The following is an 18,313-nucleotide window of genomic DNA, read 5'->3' on the forward strand; positions in this document are numbered from 1 at the left end:
TCACGAGGTTTCTTCCCCCAGTCATTCACGAGGTTTCTTCCCCCAGTCATTCACGAGGTTTCTTCCCCCAGCCATTCACGAGGTTTCTTCCCCCAGTCATTCACGAGGTTTCTTTTCCCAGTCATTCACGAGGTTTCTTCCCCTAGTCATTCACGAGGTTTCTTTCCCCAGTCATTCACGAGGTTTCTGCCTCCAGTCATTCACGAGGTTTCTGCCTCCAGTCATTCACGAGGTTTCTTCCCCCAGTCATTCACGAGGTTTCTTTCCCCAGTCATTCACGAGGTTTCTTCCCCCAGCCATTCACGAGGTTTCTTCCCCCAGTCATTCACGAGGTTTCTTTTTACTTTTCCTTTGGATTATTCCTTCATTTTCTCTTTTTTTCCCGCGTTCTGTTCTTGTTTTTTGTGGACTCCATCTTCCCTTTTTCCCCTCCTGTTTCCCGTCTTTCTGTTCTAGTACTTTCCCCTCTCATCTTCCCTTCCTTCCTCTTAGTTCTACCCTTTCTTTCCCTCCTTCCTCTTAGTTCTACCTTGTCTTTCCTCCCTTCCTGTTAGTTCTACCTTCTTTCCTCCCTTCCTCTTAGATTTACCCTCTCTTTCCTCCCTTCCTCTTAGTTCTACCGTCTTTCCTCCCTACCTCTTAGTTCTACCCTCTTTCCTCCCTTCCTTAGTTCTACCTTGTCTTTCCTCCCTTCCTCTTAGTTCTACCCTCTTTCCTCCATTCCTCTTAGTTCTACCCTCTCTTTCCTCCCTTCCTCTTAGTTCTACCCTCTTTCCTCCCTTCTTCTTAGTTCTACCCTCTCTTTCCTCTTAGTTCTACCCTCTTTAGTCCCTCTTAGTTCTAACCTCTTTCCTCCCTTCCTCTTAGTTCTACCCTCTTTCCTCCCTTCCTCTTAGTTCTACCCTCTTTCCTCCCTTCCTCTTAGTTCTACCCTCTCTTTCTTCCCTTCCTCTTAGTTTTACCCTCTCTTCCCTTAGGTCTACCCTTTCTTCGCCCCTTTTTCTCAGTTCTACCCTCTCCCTCGTTCCTCTTAGTTCAAACTTCCAGTTCTCCCTCTGCTCTTAGTCCTTGCCTCTCCCCCTGCTCCATCAGTCTTGCTTGCCCCCTGCCCTCCCTGGAGCGAGGCGGGCGCTGGGGGAGCAGCGGCAGGCAGTAATGATAGCGTGATAAGTGGTTCATTAGTGGACGTTTAATTACACGGAAGCAACTATCAGTGTGGGTGCCGCCACTGTGTGTTTAGTGGCTTCTCCGCTGATAAAGAAATCATTCCGCTCAAGCGACGTAATGAGCAGTAAATCAGTGAGCGCAGGGCTCTGCGGTGTAATGAACAGCTCTCGTTAGCCGCCATTCACAATTTTCCGTTCAAAGACGCACAATTACGTGGCACGACCGCCCTCCGAGCCTCCAATTATAGCGTGATCAGCTCGGATCCCACTCTATAAAATTTGAGTTTGTGTGACATATTGAATGAAAACAGCGAGGCTTCCGCGAGCCTCATATGGCAACACCACCTCTGGTTAGTGGAGGACCAATCAGAGCGCAGCATTGATTATGACTGCACCAATCAGCGCGCGACTTGCTGACTGCTGGCCGCCCGGGGGCGTCACCAAACTTTCTCACATTTATCGCTCACCTTCACTGAGTTTCGATAGTTACGATATTTCTATCCACGAGAAGTAGGCTGAAACCATAGAATTTTACTATAAATATGGATGTTGCTAACTATAACAGCATTGCAGGAGAATTTCAAACATTCCTGGTTGTTTTACGGAGACGCAAATTGAGCTGCGCCAACAAGCCCAGAATTCTAGATATTTCAAAAACTTGTGGGAAAAAGCGAAAATCATGTTACCAACTGGAAGAAGGATCACCGAGGGGAGGCACTTGCCTAATGGCATCATTTTCTGCGCCAATTTGCTCACAATTTGAATAGAAATTAAGTGTTTACGCACCCGCATCCCAATCTTTTGCTCTCTTACGTCACCACTTTGGAGGAGCCAATGAGCGCGCGCCAGGACCCGAGGCCCACCAATCAGCGGCCGCCGCTCCTGAAAAGAGACGATTTGCGGTAATATACATTGAATTGTTGGTGTTATCGCCGACATTTGACGCTAAGATTGATATTTGGGTGTGTAAACACGTCTGTGTGTGTGGTGACACACCTCGACACACCTCCAGCAGCAGCACACACGCCAGCACCACCTCCTCTCCACTGCTATACTGCTCACTGGACATCCTTACACATCTCAACAGACTTCACTGATTAATGTTATGGTTATTGTTGTTACTGAAGATATATTAAACTGAAGGAAAGGCAGACTGAAGCCTCTCGGTGACACCCAAAGAGATGACTTTCAAGTTACTGCCCAGAATGGCAGAAAGCACCAAGTATACCAACCAAGAGTGACAGAAAGTACCAAGTATATCGGCGTAAATTAGCTGAAAATACCGTATAATGGCGTCGATTGACTAAAAGTACCGAGTATACCAACGTAGATTGACAAAGTACCACATTTCACTGCTTGAATTGACTCAAAATTTCACTGCCCCGATTCCGTGATAGTGCCAGGTTTCACTGCCAAAAGTTGGTGGACAGTTCGAAAAGGTGGTAGACGCAGTACTCCAGTGTCAACGGTGATGTACCCTTCTGTCTTTCTTGAGTGTCCAGTGGTGACTCACACGGTGGTGAGAAATTTCCCCACGGAGCTCAGTCATTCAGAGCTCCTAATGTACCAGTGAGCGCTGGAACTATGACGTGGAGATCACGGTTGAGCATCTGTGTTGCTGAGCTCAGAGTTGGGTTAGTAGTGATGCCCAGAACACGGTGTCTGCTGGGGTAGTGACAGATTTGGTATATCGGTGATGCCCAGGAGACAGTGTCTGCTGGGGTAGTGACAGACTTGGTATAGCAGTGATGCCCAGAACACGGTGTCTGCTGGGGTAGTGACAGACTTGGTATATCGGTGATGCCCAGGAGACAGTGTCTGCTGGGGTAGTGACAGACTTGGTATAGCAGTGATGCCCAGGACACAGTGTCTGCTGGGGTAGTGAGCAGCTCAGACCCGATATGAGCACCAACAAATCCTTCCTCATCAGAGATTTACTGGGGGACGTGTTGAGGGGTACTCCTTGCCCCCACCTCACTCAGGACCCCCGACTCGCCCCAACCTCACCCTGTCCACGCCTCGCCGCTGCTGGTATCCATGAGGGGAGCAGCAGGTCGCCAAGGGGGGCGGCGTCCCCGCCTCCCTCACCCGAGCACCCACAGGAAAAGAGACTCACCCCTACACCAGGTGAGGAAAAACTATTTTCTTTCAATTATCTCCCCTCCCCAGGCACGACTGGCGAAGTTATAACAGTGTTGTATACTGTCTAGGTATAATGGGACGTAATACACAGTGTATTACACCCCAGTGCAATACAAAGTGTTACATCTCGGTTTATTACAGTGTACTACTCAACGTACTGCACATTTTTTCTAAACCCTATTGTTTTATAATTCACTATACTCCAGTGTACTACAACACTTAATTACAATGTACTGCACTACAGTTTTGTTTATGTGACGTTAACAATGAAAGTTTTATTTGAAGGTTGACAGACGTTAGAAGTGGTTACTGATGATTTTCTCTTAATGTGATATGGACACACATCACACACACACACACACACACACACACACACACACACACACACACACACACACACACACACACACACACACACACACACACATGGAAAGAAACAAGTGTATAATTGACAACCAGCACGGTTTCAGGGAAGGAAAATCCTGTGTCACAAACCTACTAGAGTTTTATGACAAGGTGACAGAAGTAAGACAAGAGAGAGAGGGGTGGATCGACTGCATATTTTTGGACTGCAAGAAGGCCTTCGACGCAGTTCCTCACAAGAGGTTACTGCAAAAGCTAGAGGATCAGGCACACATAACAGGAAAGGCACTGCAATGGATCAGAGAATACCTGTCAGGGAGGCAACAACGAGTCATGGTACGCGACGAGGTGTCAGAGTGGGCGCCTGTGACAAGCGGGGTTCCACAGGGGTCAGTCCTAGGACCTGTGCTGTTCTTGGTATATGTGAACGACATAACTGAAGGGATAGACTCAGAAGTTTCCTTGTTTGCAGATGATGCGAAGTTAATGAGAAGAATCAAATCGGATGAGGATCAGGCAGGACTACAAAGAGACCTGGACAGGCTACAAGCCTGGTCCAGTAACTGGCTCCTTGAATTTAACCCTGCCAAATGCAAAGTCATGAAGATTGGGGAAGGGCAAAGAAGACCGCAGACACAATATAGTTTAGATGAGCAAAGACTGCAAACCTCACTCAAGGAAAAAGACCTGGGGGTGAGTATAACACCGAGCACATCTCCTGAGGCGCACATCAATCAGATAACTGCTGCAGCATACGGGCGCCTGGCAAACCTAAGAATAGCGTTCCGATACCTCAGTAAGGAATCGTTCAAGACTCTGTACACCATATACGTCAGGCCCATACTGGAGTATGCAGCACCAGTTTGGAATCCACACCTGGTCAAGCACGTCAAGAAATTAGAGAAAGTGCAAAGGTTAGCAACAAGACTAGTCCCAGAGCTAAGGGGATTGTCCTACGAAGAAAGGTTAAGGGAAATCGGCCTGACGACACTGGAGGTCAGGAGGGTAAGGGGAGACATGATAACGACATATAAAATACTGCGCGGAATAGACAAGGTGGACAAAGACAGGATGTTCCAGAGATGGGACACAGACACAAGAGGTCACAATTGGAAGCTGAAGACTCAGATGAGTCAAAGGAATGTTAGGAAGTATTTCTTCAGTCATAGAGTAGTCAGGCAGTGGAATAGCTTAGAAAGTGACGTAGTTGAGGCGGGAACCATACATAGTTTTAAGACGAGGTTTGATAAAGCTCATGGAGCAGGGAGAGAGAGGACCCAGTAGCAATCAGCGAAGAGGCGGGGCCAGGAGCTATGACTCGACCCCTGCAACCACAGTTAGGTAGGTGAGTACACACACACACAATTATATTATTACGTATTGAAGTATTCTTGACTGGTTGAAAGCATATATACATCCAGAGGTACATTTCTCTCTCTGTCTCTCTCTCTCTCTCTCTCTGTCTCTCTCTCTCTCTCTCTCTCTGTATATATATATATATATATATATATATATATATATATATATATATATATATATATATATATATATATATATATATATATACACTGAGAGTTTAACTTTAATCTCTATTTTAGGGATTAAAATATCCTTACATAAATAACCAGCACTTAAGAGACTGAAATTTACTACAACGTTTCGATCCGTCTTGGACCATTAACTAGTCACACACATGCGCGAAGAGAAGAGAACCAGTATATATACGAGGGGGCGGGGCCGGGAGTAGTGGAACGAGAGGAAGAAGTAGTATAGTAATAGTAGAGGCGGTGGTAGTAGTAGTAGTAGTAGTGCAGCAGTGACAGAGGTGGCAGTAAGAAGGGAAGTGTCAGTGAAACATGGGTTAGCGAAGCACTGGTGTTGTAGTGGAGGCAGTCTAAGAATAAGAGAAAATTAAAGAGGAAAACACGAGCAATACAGGAGAGCTAATGGCCCACGAGAGTGGCACAAAAACCCGGGTGGGGGGGGTGGGGGGGAACAGGATAGAACCCGCCAGGCAGAAGAAAGAAAAGACAAAGAAAATATAGGTAAGGAGAGGAGGTAAAGATCAGGTCAAGTCACAAGTGTCCTGAAGTTTGGATTATTATAATAAAAAAAGCGCTAAACCTACAAGGGTCATACAGCGCACTAAAGTTTGGAACATTTGACAATGTAATGAGAAAAGAAGGCATCTACAGAGTCAAAGCCAAAACTCAGGGTCATATTAGGAAAGTTGTGTACAAGGGATGATTCAACAAGAAGGCATCTGTGAAGGCTTGAAGGGAAGGCAGACAGTTTTGACAGACGACCAGTTAATTGGATGACTGTGATCTCTAACATTGGTGTCGGCAATTCTGACACTTCTTTTATGCCCCTTAAGCCTGTCAGAAGAAAAGCGACCAGTTTCTCCATATTATTGGAGAGGAAAAGACGAGCAGGAAATGGAGTTGACCCCGGAAACTTTAGTAACAGGACGAGAGGTACGAACTAAATTGCTACGAAGGGTATTAGTTTGGCGAAAAGTAAGTTTGATGTCTAAGGAACAGAGGGAGTTGTTAAGACTTGGGAGACTGGCAATATAGGGAAGGCACAGAACAGGAGATTTCACAGTAGTAGAGAGTTTGAGAGAGGAGACAGTCCGTTTAGCACGTGAGAAGGCAGTTCATGAAATCAGAAGGGTAACCAAGGTGAGAGGATGAACTGTGAAGAGTAGAAATTTCCAGGTTAAGAAATTGAGGGTCACAAATGAGGAAGACAAGGAGAAGAGAGATATAAGAACACTTTTCTTGACAGAAGGAGCATGGTAAGAAAGATAGTGAATGTTTATGCAGCTTTGCTAGGCTTGCGATAAACGGAAAAAGAAAAGCCTGTACCCGAGCAATGGATATGCACATCAAGGAAGGGAAGCAAAGAGTTAGATGACCATTCATGAATGCTTTGAACCTGATGCAAGGAGGAAGGTTGTTATGTGCATCGAGAAATTGTTGGAAGAGACAAGAGTCGTGGGGCAAAAGAGCAAAGATATCATTTACATAGCGAAACCAGAGGAAGAAATAGAAGTTTCGAAGTATTTTATATAAAGGCTAGCAAGCACAGGGGACAGAGAAGAGCCCAGAGAAACGCCGAAGGTTTGAGAATAAAATTTACCTTGAAAGGAAAAAAGTTGGCGTCCACACAAAGGTGAATAAGATCAAGAAAGACAACTGTAGATATAGGGAGATGAAGTAACCCTTCACTGGCCTTCACTCTAAGTAAATTGAGAACGTCATCAAGAGGGAGATTAGTGAAGAGGCACACAACGTCAAGACGTAGCATCTTACAGGCCATGAATGTTGCCAAGAGGCAAGAGAATAAGAGACAAAACTTCTGGAAGAAATAATGGGATGTAAAGGAATACTAGGTTTATAAGTTTTAGGAACACCATAGAAATAAGGTAGAGAGAGACATATAACACGGAAACGTTGACCAAGATCAAACTCAGGAGGACGTTGATTAGAGAGAGTCCAAAGTTTATAGTTGAAAATTCTCGTGACACGACCAAGAAGGTTGGTGAGGAGAGGAGTGTAGATGCGTTAGTTAGTGAACAAGACTTCAGCTTTTCCGAGGTAAATCTCGCTATCAAAGACAACCCCCGAATTGTCTTTGTCAGAAAGGACAACAATATTAGTATCAGATTTGAGAGAAGATAGGGAGAGTTGATAGCGACAAGGAAGGTGATACTTTTTAAACAACAGGCTATTAAGGGCAGGAATAATAGCACAACGAAAAATGGTGTACAAATGTATACATCTTAAAATGTAAAAACGTAAAATGTAAAATGTATAAAACTACAAAAGCTGTAAAAATTTAAAAAAAAAAAAAAAATAAAATGTCGAAAAAATTATAATATAAAATGTAATAAGGAAGAAGGCAAACCACGTCACTAAGTTTACTGAACGATCGTTCTTCAGTATTTTCGTGAATTTCCCAATGAACTTATTTCCATTATTTTACACGAATTTATAGCCTAGATAGAGGTGTTTTATCCTTCAGGAAACAGAACAAGTGAGTCCTGACGACTGTCCTAGACACATGATCAACCCGCTAACTGGAGCTGTCTCCATACGCCTCCACTCCTCCCAGGATCGAACCCGGGTCTTTCATTTGCGAGCCGATGTCGCTATTGTTTTACGACAACAAGCCTCTACGGTCCGGAAATTCCCCTTCTGTGAGCTGATTTCCGGTTGGTTATTGGAATTTAAAGCCTGGAGACTACACGAGGGTCATTAACCTGCTGACCACCAGTCAAAATTACATTAATATCTAAGAAAAGGAATTAACATATACTCTCAGTGTATATACACTGACAGACATACACCTCATAGAAGGGAATAATGTTGCCAGTATATATTAGGCAATATAGACTGAAGTCTAGATGCAGCTCACTACTTAAATATAGTTAATACATTAATTTGAGCGTTCAAAATAATACTGACTTATTATCATTATTATTATTATTATTATTATTATTATTATTATTATTATTATTATTATTATTATTATTATTATTATTATTATTATTATGAATTAATGTGTTTTTTATTGTTCAATTATATTATTATTATTATTATTATTTAAATCTGTGTCAATTATTATGAGATAATTTGGTCAAGTCGAGTAACATACACTTGAATGTTTCAAAATAATTCCTCTCTACAGTCTTCTTATCTGTGACGTATTCACACTCTCTCACACAAACAGCCTAACCTAAACATAACTCGAGAAATTGGATGACTACTGTATGACAGGAAATCCATGAAGAATTTGAGAGGATAAGCTGCGGAATGATATGTTTAATCTTGGCGGGGTGAGAGACGGGATGCTAGAAAGGGATTGTTTGTGCGTGGCTTGTGGAAGGTTCCTGTATAGAAGCTCCTGTATAGACAAGCACAGTGTCTACCTACTGAGGCTCGCAGGACCCTATGTCTAGCCCTTATACAATGCCATATGGATTACGCTTGCTCTTCATGGTACTCTGCCTTGACAAAAAAACTGAAAGATAGACTGCAAATCACCCAGAATAAAATAGTAAGATTCATCCTGGGGCTGGGACCAAGAGAACATGTAGGCCAGGATGAATTACAGCAGTTGGATATGCTGAATGTTGAAGACAGAGTAAAACAACTGAAGCTAAATCATGTTTATAAAATTGCTCACAGTGTCCAGAATATCTTGCTGTCAATTTTGTCAAGGTTGGGAACCAAAGTAATCATAGTACTAGCGGGAGAGAGCACAACTTTGTAGTAGCCACAGTCAGTGGCCAGGCTTCAAACACCTTTTATTGTACAGCAATAAAGGAATGGAACAGACTACCCGCACATGTCAAGGCCTGTCATAGCATGAACCAGTTCAAGAAGAGTGCCAAAAGGTGTCTGATGAATGTAGCTACAGAAAGGGAGGGGAATGATTTTCTATTTTTTAGCTAACATACGTGTAAATTTTACCTTATTCCTAGTAATGACCCTCGTATTGTAGATAGTCTTAATGACCCTCGTGTAGTAGATAGTCTTAATGACCCTCGTGTAGTAGATAGTCTTAATGACCCTCGTATTGTAGATAGTCTTAATGACCCTCGTGTAGTAGACAGTCTTAATGACCCTCGTGTAGTAGACAGTCTTAATGACCCTCGTGTAGTAGACAGTCTTAATGACCCTCGTGTAGTAGACAGTCTTAATGACCCTCGTGTAGTAGATAGTCTTTTAAGTATGACAATAAGATGTTATCTTCATTACAGAATAATAAGAAAATATTATAACCTTTATATTATAATAATAAGGTAAAAGGACCCCAATGGAAATAAGTCACTCTGTCTGACTTTTTTGGGTTATCCCAGGTTCTCTACACATATGCTGCTATGTATGATAATTCTATGTAACTGTATTTGTGTATACCTGAATAAACTTACTTACTTACTTAAGGTGCATTCAGAGCTACTAGTGACCTGGGACCGTTCATTCAGAGCTATAATTGACCTGTGGAAGGTGTATTCAGAGTTACTAGTGACCTGTGGAAGGTTCATTCAGATCTATCACTGACAGGTGGAAAGTTCATTCAGAGCTATCAGTGACCTGTGGAAGGTTCATTCAGAGCTATTAGTGACCTGTGGAACGTTCATTCAGAGCTATCATTGACCTGTGGAAGGTTCATTCAGAGCTATTATTATTATAATTAAGGAGGAAGCGCTAAACCTGGAGGATTATACAGCGCCGGGGGGGATGTGGAAGGAATTCAGGCTTAATTCGGGGAACTGGAGCACAGATGCAGTTCCCTAAATCAAGAGCCCCTCACCAACATCAAAGAACCTTCCTTGAGGGGGGGTTCATTCAGAGCTACTAGCGACCTGTGGAAGGTTCAATCAGAGCTATCACTGACCCGTGGAACGTTCATTCAGAGCTATCCGTGACCTGTGGAACTTTCGTTCAGAGCTATCAGTGACCTGTGGAACTTTCATTCAGAGCTATCAGTGACCTGTGGAAGGTACATTTAAAACCGTCAATGATAGTGACGATAGCGAGACACGATTACATCAACGCGGTCTTCCTGTTAATATTATCACCTCTGGTATATATATTTCCACAGCCTACGCCTGTCGACTCTCCTGGATTAAACCCGGGCGTTTTGGTTGTCAGCCAGACAAGCACGGGTTGCCCATAGTTCAGGATACTTTTAAAATCCCTTTCACATGGTATAGTACAAACATCTCTCAAATTCTACTTTCCACCTCTAAATATGTATTGTATACAGAGCTTCCTACATAGGGGATCTTTCTCAGGAATGTTGACGATTCAACTTGGGCCTCCTTCGCTCATAATCTATAAACGACATTTCGGTCGGTACTGGACAAATATAAAATCACGACTTGACAAATGACCAGGATCGAAACATTGTTTAATATTTCGTCTTCAGAACGTGGGTTAATGATGAATTCATGACGCCACGGTATTGTGACCTTATCTTCTCCCCTTCTCAGTACTTGGCGCCCCGCAAGGTGCTTTTTGCCCTTTCTTTTTTCGTGTTCCTCATGAGCGACCTTCACATCTATTACTATCCACTGATCAAGATGACTCCATTTCTCATTTTTCTTCATATTTCCTTCAATAACCTTCTCATGCGGCACTCATTAAGATAGGATCATAAAATACAAAATATATCAGTGACATCAGTAGTCCTTTAGGAGACAGAGATGTGGTGCCATAATGCCAATGTAGGCCTCTAGGTGAGAAGCTCAGCAAATGTAAACTTCCTGTTACAAACATTTAAATGGCTCGCTCAGATGTCACAAGCCGACGCCTTAGTATCTCATTATCTATTTGCCTGCAAAAGATGACATGAATCTGTAGATATATACTAAATGTACTGCTGTTAACCCTTTTGGGGCCTAGTTCCTATGTCTTTTGTGCATCCATATACTCTTGCGCTACCGTCCACAAGATGGTTGCGGGGTGCGCAATAAACTAGCGGCTTCGGCGGTATACTATTTTCACTCTCGCTGCCTGGATCACAGGGACGAATGCTTTGTACTGCTGCTTATGATTCTTGGAAATACACCTCTCTTTTCCCAGTCACTATATGACTCTTACTGATATAGTACTTCCTAACAATTGATTAATTTTTATAGGAAAGACAAGGAAAGACTTGCATAAGTGAGGGTCCTGACTAAGGTAACACAGACGTTAAATGACCAAATAAGAAACACGTTAGAAGCTTTAGCAGTGAATGTTGGCGAAGAGTCGGGAGCAGCAAGACAAAGCTGGAAGCTAGGTTAAATAAAGTTTGTCAGGTAACAGGACAAGTATTTCCTGACGCGGGTCTTAGAAGATGACCCGCCGTTGGAGCTTTTGATCATCTGACCGAGGCCTTCCTCTGGCTTACCCGTCCACCCCTTTAAAAATTATGGTTATAATTATAACTAATTAGTTGGTGGCTCCATACAGGGACTTAGTAGTAGGTCTGAGAGAATCTAAGAGGCTCCTACCCTACTGCCCTAGTGCTGTAAAGACTACGATGCTGAATCCAGGAAATGCGGTAACAAAACACACACACACACACACACACACACACACACACACAACAGGCCTAGTGTCTAATCGACATATGCCTAGGACAAAATGGTAACTAACACACACACACACACACACCTACACACCTACACACACACAACAGGCCTAGTGTCTAATCGACATGTGCCTAGGACAAAATCGTAACACACACACACACACACACACACACACACACACACACACACACACACACACACACATACACACACACACACACACACACACACAAACACGCACACACACACACACACACACACACACACAACAGGCCTAGTGTCTAATCGACATGTGCCTAGGACAAAATGGTAACTAACACACACACGTGTCAGGGGTAGGTATAATCGTCTTAATGTAACGAGCGCTTGTTGTCCACTGTGGATCATCATTACACTTGTTGACACACCCTCCTTCCTCCCTCACTTCCGATCACTCCTAAACTTCCACACACCACTCCCACCTCCATGTCCTCACACACCTCCCACCTCCACACACCTCCCACCTCACACACCTCCCACCTCCACACACCTCCCACCTCACACACCTCCCACCTCCACACACCTCCCACCTCACACACCTCCCACCTCCACACACCTCCCACCTCACACACCTCCCACCTCCACACACCTCCCACCTCACACACCTCCCACCTCCACACACCACTCCCACCTTCTAAACATCCCCTCCCACCTCCAACATTTCCTACCTAAATCTCTGTTTTCTTCCCCCCTCTCTTCTATCTATCTCTTACCCCATTCCCTCACGTCAACCCTCTCCTATCTTTCCCTTCTTTCTCCAGCTTCCCTTCCTCTCTCATTCTTCCTGCACTATCCACCATTCCTCTAACACTATCCTCCACCATACCTCCAGCACTATCCCCACCATTCCCCCAGCACTATCCTCCACCAAACCTCCAGTACTATCTTCCACCATTCCTCCATCATACCTCTAGCACTACCCCCACCATGCCTCCAGCACTATCCCTCCACCATACCTCCAGTACTATCCTCCACCATACCTCCAACACTATCCTCCACCATATCTCCACTATCCTCCACCATACCTCCAGCACTATCCCCCACCATACCTCCAGCACTATCCTCCACCATACTTCCAGCACTATCCTCCACCATACCTCCACCACTATCCTCCCCAATCCTCCAGCACTATCTTCCACCATTCCTCCTACACTATCCTCCACCATTCCTCCAACATACCTCCACCACTATTCTCCACCATTCCTCCACCACTATTCTCCACCATTTCTCCACCACTATCCTCCACCATTCCTCCGCCATTCCTTCACCACTATCCTCCACCATTCCTTCACTATCCTCCACAACTCCTCCACCACTATCCTCCGCCATTCCTTCACCACTATACTCCACCATTCCTCCACTACTATCTTCCACAACTATCCTCCACCATTCCTTCACCAGTATCCTCCACCATTCCTCCAACACTATCCTCCACCATTCCTCCACCACTATCCTCCACCATTCCTCCACCACTATCCTCCACTATTCCTCCACCACTATCCTCCACCATTCCTCCACCACTATCCTCCACCACTATTCCTCCACCATTCCTCTATCACTATTCTACACCATTCCTCTACCACTATCCTCCACTGTTCCTCCACCACTTTACTCCACCATTCCTCCACCATTCCTCCACCACTATCCTCCACCACTATTCTCCACCATTCCTCCACCACTATTATCCTCCACCATTCCTCCACCACTATCCTCCACCATTCCTCCACCACTATTCTCCACCATTCCTCCACCACTATTATCCTCCACCATTCCTCCAACACTATCCTCCACCATTCCTCCACCACTATTCTCCACCATTCCTCCACCACTATCCTCCACTATTCCTCCACCATTCCTCCAACACTATCCTCCATCACTATCCTCCACCATTCCTCCAGCACTATCCTCTCGGGTTTATCAAAAACTAACGTTTAAAAATAATCTTTGAAATTAAAACAAAAATAGTGGAAAATAATTAGCGTGACAGGCGGTGATTAACAGTTGTTTGCGGAATCAGCTAATTGGGCTGTTAAGGGATCACCTAATTGGCCCATTAAGGGATCACGTAATTGGGTTGTTGTGGGTTGATTAGGGTTGACCATCCATGTTTACCACTGAGGTAAACCACTGTGGTAACTGATCCTGGGTTGCTACTTTCAGAGTGGTGGGGAAGGGCTCTTGATCCAAGAATATGAAGGTGCCCTGCCTTGGATCAAACCTGATTGCTTCCCATTCGTTAAGTGCTGTATTACCATTCATAAGATTATTTCGTACCACTGGTAGGATTATATGGTACCATTGGTGATGCTCTTGGTACCATTGCTAAGCTTGTATGGTACCTTTGGTAGGATAGCTTGGCACCAATGGTAGGATTGCATGGTACCATTGGTACTGTATGGTTCAATTGGTGGTATCATTGAACTGATGCTTCAAAGCTGACCCAGAAGGTGTTCCGCCAAATCTGAGCCAGCTGGTGTTCCCGCCAAAATCTGAGCCAGCTCGTGTTCCCGCCAAAATTGAGGCAGCTGGTGTTCCCGCCAAAATAAGTGTTACATAGGGACACTTGCAGGGAGGCAGCAGCGCAGCACTCTGCAGTGCTGGCTTAATGTCCCTTAATCTATCTTTGACTCATGGCTAAGATAACTTATTAATCTCTTAATCTTCGTCTCTCCTTCCTTTACCCCTTTCATTTTACCCCCTTTTTTTTTCTCCACCTTAATTTTCTCCACCTTTTCCTTTCTCTTTGCCTCCGTCCGTTCCTCTCCTATAACGTACTTCTCCCTTGTCTCCCTCCTTTCTCCTTCTCCTTTTCTCCTTCCCTTTCCATCCCCTTTCCCTCCCTTCTCCCTCCTTCCTTTTCCATCCCCTCTCTTCCTCCCCTCATTAAACCATGGAAATGGCAATATAGTTTACCAGTTAATATATATATATCTATATATATATATATATATATATATATATATATATATATATATATATATATATATATATATATATATATATATATATATATATATATATATATATATATATATATATATAAATATATATATATATATATATATATATATATATATATATATATATATATATATATATATATATATATATATATATATATATATATATATATATATCTTCGCCTGGCTGGATCATTGCTCAGCAGTGATCCTGGTGATTGTTATAGCTCACGTCTGAGGCTGTGTTTGAGTCAGCTGGTCAATTACTGCCACCTCAGTGACTCTTCTCCTGGGAACCACGCTCCGTATTTCATCTTTTGCGGACGGAGGATCAAGCTTGCACCTCCCCTTAAACTGTCTAATATGCCACGATTAGAGGAATTTAAACACTTGTACCCCTCCATTACTTTCCAATAATTCATCTCTTTATCTCCTGTTTTTTCCACAATTCATTTCTTTATCTTTGGCTTTTATCACAGTTCATCTCTTTATCTTCAATTTTTTCCACAATTCATTTCTTTATCTTCAGTTTTTTCATAGTTCATCTCTCTATCTTCATTTCTTTTTGCTATACCAGATTTAGACCCACTGAAACTCTTCCTCTCTTTTAAAAGTTTTGTTTCAGTTAGAGCTAAGACATCTAGCTTATTTTCATAGCATTAAATATTCATTCTGATATTCGCACTACAACCATACACACTCAAACAACCCAACTTGTAAATTTCCTTCCTTGTCCTTGTAGTAATTAATACCATCCTCTTGTATTTTAGTCGCCACTTACGACATGCACAGCTTACGGAGGATTGTAATCCATTCCCCTTGGAATTTAAAAAGAAAAACCATAAGCTCCAGGCTGAGGGACTGACCACCTTGTTTCAGACCATGGGGCTGAACTCTCCTCCAGGGACTGAGGGACTGACCACCTTGTTTCAGACCATGGGGCTGAACTCTCCTCCAGGGACTGAGGGACTGACCACCTTGTTTCAGACCATGGGGCTGAACTCTCCTCCAGGGACTGAGGGACTGACCACCTCAAATACTTTTTCTCCAAGGTTGATGGACTAATTACGTTATCTTTATTTCATTACTACACCTGCTGCCTCTGTATCTGACTGAAGAAGCCTGCTGTGTAGCCGAAACGTTTAAACAATAAAGATACCCAACTGTTGCACATGTGTCTTGATCATGAAGTCAAGGTCACAGGCGGGAGGGGAGCCACTAGTGGACGTAGGTCATGTCCGAGACTTGTGCCAGAGGTCAGTAAATAGGTTGCAGGAGATATCCTCTGTATCAAGATACCATGGTGGTGTGTGCCAAACAGGTATCATTATCCTCGGTATCAAGATACCATGGTGGTGTGTGCCAAACAGGTATCATTATCCTCGGTATCAAGATACCATGGTGGTGTGTGCCAAACAGGTATCATTATCCTCGGTATCAAGATACCATGGTGGTGTGTGCCAAATAGGTATCATTATCCTCTGTATCAAGATACCATGGTGGTGTGTGCCAAACAGGTATCATTACACTGGTATACAATACAAGCAAGATAGAATTAAACGCACATGCACCATCTGGGCATCTAAACTGGCAGGCGAAACGTCTTCAAATCAAGATACCCAGGTGTTACACATGTGTCTAATTCCACATGATAATTGGCTGACAGAGCAACATCAAGGACACCAGTGGAAATAATTCACTCTGACTTTTTGGGGTTGTCCTAGGTAATTTGCACATATGCCACTAGGTATGATAATTATACTTATGTGTACCTGTACCTAAATAAACTTAGTAATCTTGATACGAAGGATATCTCCTACAACCTATTTGCTGAGAACTGACGCAACTCTTGGGCTACTAGTTGCTCCGGCCCACCTGTGACCGTGCCTTCAGCTGCTACACTTCATCGGACTTCAGTATATAAATGTCCATCTTTCTTCCTGTGCTTCAAATTCATCATGGTATACGTCTGTCTATTATTGTATAAGTATAAATGCACGTGATGTGTAGGTATATATGTGTCTAGGAGATCTGCAGGTATATATGTGTCTAGGAGATCTGCAGGTATATATGTGTCTAGGAGATCTGCAGGTATATATGTGTCTAGGAGATCTGTAGGTATATATGTGTCTAGGAGATCTGCAGGTATATATGTGTGAAGGTGTTGTGAAGGTGTATATATCTGCACGACTGTTCTATCTCTCAGTATATTTCTATCATCTTCCTCTCCTACTTACTCATTTCCACAGTTTTTCATTATTCTCTAATATTTATCCTTCGTTTTGCCTCTCATCAACCACTCACACATCTCCTCCCTTCCCCTCACCCCTCACCCCTCACCCCTCACCCCTCACCCCTCCATCACCGGAAGTCCACACTCTAGCCCTTCTCTCTCTCACCCAGACCTTAATTTGCTATTCATATGTTGATGTGCGTGTGTGTGTGTGTGTGTGTGTGTGTGTGTGTGTGTGTGTGTGTGTGTGTGTGTGTGTGTGTGCGTGTGTGCACACCTAACTGTACTCACCTAATTGTGGTTGCAGGGGTTGATACTCAACTCCTGGCCTCGTCTCTTCACTGAACGCTACTAGGCCCTCTCTCTCCCTGCTCCCTGAGCCTTATCATACCTCGTCCTAAAGCTATGTATGGTTCCTGCCTCCACTACATCGCTCGCCAGACTGTTCCACTTCCTGACCCCTCTATGACTGAAGAAATACTTCCTAACATCCCTGTGACTCACCTGAGTCTTCAACACACAGCATTTCTGCTCCCTCTCTAAGGACCCAGGGGGAGATGTTGTCCGGTCCCATTGCCTTTGAGGTATCAAGGTCACTTAGCAGCTTCTTCACCTCCTCAGTTATGTGTATGTCATCCAGCACTTGGTGTACTCCCTGTTGGTGTCTCCCTCTGCCCTGTCTTTCCAGGGCCTTTCCTGTCTCCACTGCGGATACTTCCTTAAATCTCGTGTTGAGCTCGCATACCTCTTTAGCGTTTCTTGTGAGTTCCCCACCTTCTTTCCTCAGTGTGTGTGTGTGTGTGTGTGTGTGTGTGTGTGTGTGTGTGTGTGTGTGTGTGTGTGTGTGTGTGTGTGTGTGTGTGTGTGTGCATGTGTGCGTGCATATGCCTTACAACTCTATGACTGTGACTCATTTGTGTCTTCAACTTCCAATTGTGGCCTCTTGTTTCTGTGTCCCCTCCCTGGACCATCCTGTCTTTGTCCACCTTGTCTATTCCACGCAGTATTTTATATGTCGTTATCATGTCTCCCCTGACCCTCCTGTCCTCCAGTGTGGTCAGACCGATTTCCCTTAATCTTTCCTCATAGGACATTCCCCTTAGCTCTGGAACTAACCTTGTCGCAAACCTTTGTACTTTCTCTAGTTTCTTGACGTGCTTTATCAAGTGCGGGTTCCAAACAGGTGCTGCATACTCCAGTATGGGCCTGACATACACGGTGTACAGTGTGAATGATTCCTTACTAAGGTATGTGTGCGTGCATATGTGTGTGTGTGTGTGTGTGTGTGTGTGTGTGTGTGTGTGTGTATGTGTGTGTG

At 43.9% G+C, this 18,313-nt stretch overlaps 1 protein-coding gene across 1 annotated transcript in view; it reads left to right on the forward strand.

The window, feature by feature from the left end:
* The first annotated feature begins 2,122 nt into the window (after positions 1-2,122).
* The window catches only part of LOC128698948 (homeobox protein ceh-30-like), an 80,630-nt gene continuing 64,439 nt past the window's right edge, over positions 2,123-18,313 (forward strand). The window contains exon 1 of the mRNA XM_053791397.2: positions 2,123-3,293. Coding sequence (XP_053647372.2) covers positions 3,068-3,293 — 226 coding nt within the window. The 5' untranslated portion in view covers positions 2,123-3,067. The remainder of the gene's footprint in view (positions 3,294-18,313) is intronic.

This window comes from Cherax quadricarinatus, chromosome 55, assembly GCF_038502225.1.
Source record: "Cherax quadricarinatus isolate ZL_2023a chromosome 55, ASM3850222v1, whole genome shotgun sequence".
NCBI lineage: Eukaryota > Metazoa > Arthropoda > Malacostraca > Decapoda > Parastacidae > Cherax > Cherax quadricarinatus.